General features: G+C 68.3%; 1 protein-coding gene across 1 annotated transcript in view; it reads right to left on the bottom strand.

Annotated features, from left to right (window-relative positions):
• Positions 1–4: 4 nt before the first annotated feature.
• The window catches only part of LOC104403180 (lysyl oxidase homolog 3-like), a gene marked incomplete at both ends in the record, with an annotated part of 1,529 nt that continues 1,331 nt past the window's right edge, over positions 5–202 (bottom strand). Inside the window, 2 exons of the mRNA XM_010011239.1 lie at positions 5–45; positions 109–131. Coding sequence (XP_010009541.1) covers positions 5–45; positions 109–131 — 64 coding nt within the window. The remainder of the gene's footprint in view (positions 46–108; positions 132–202) is intronic.

The following is a 202-nucleotide window of genomic DNA, read 5'->3' as shown; positions in this document are numbered from 1 at the left end:
CTGGGTACTGCTCGAAGCGCTTGTTGGCCTCCTCGCTGAGTGCATCTCCTGCAGCAGAGGGCAGGAGCTGTCAGCTCCCACTGCAGCCACACCAGGACCATAGCCTGCCCCCAACCCCACAGACCCACAGCCTCCCCACCGCCTTGGGGCCCCCCTGCCCAGTCCCCCCTGCCCTGGTGTGCCCTTGCCCCCCATGCCACGT

The sequence above is a fragment of the Nestor notabilis genome, unplaced genomic scaffold (genome assembly GCF_000696875.1).
Source record: "Nestor notabilis isolate BGI_N333 unplaced genomic scaffold, ASM69687v1 scaffold17153, whole genome shotgun sequence".
NCBI classification, from domain to species: domain Eukaryota; kingdom Metazoa; phylum Chordata; class Aves; order Psittaciformes; family Psittacidae; genus Nestor; species Nestor notabilis.
Note: the sequence above shows the minus strand (reverse complement) of the source record. Positions and strands in the feature narration are given on the sequence as shown.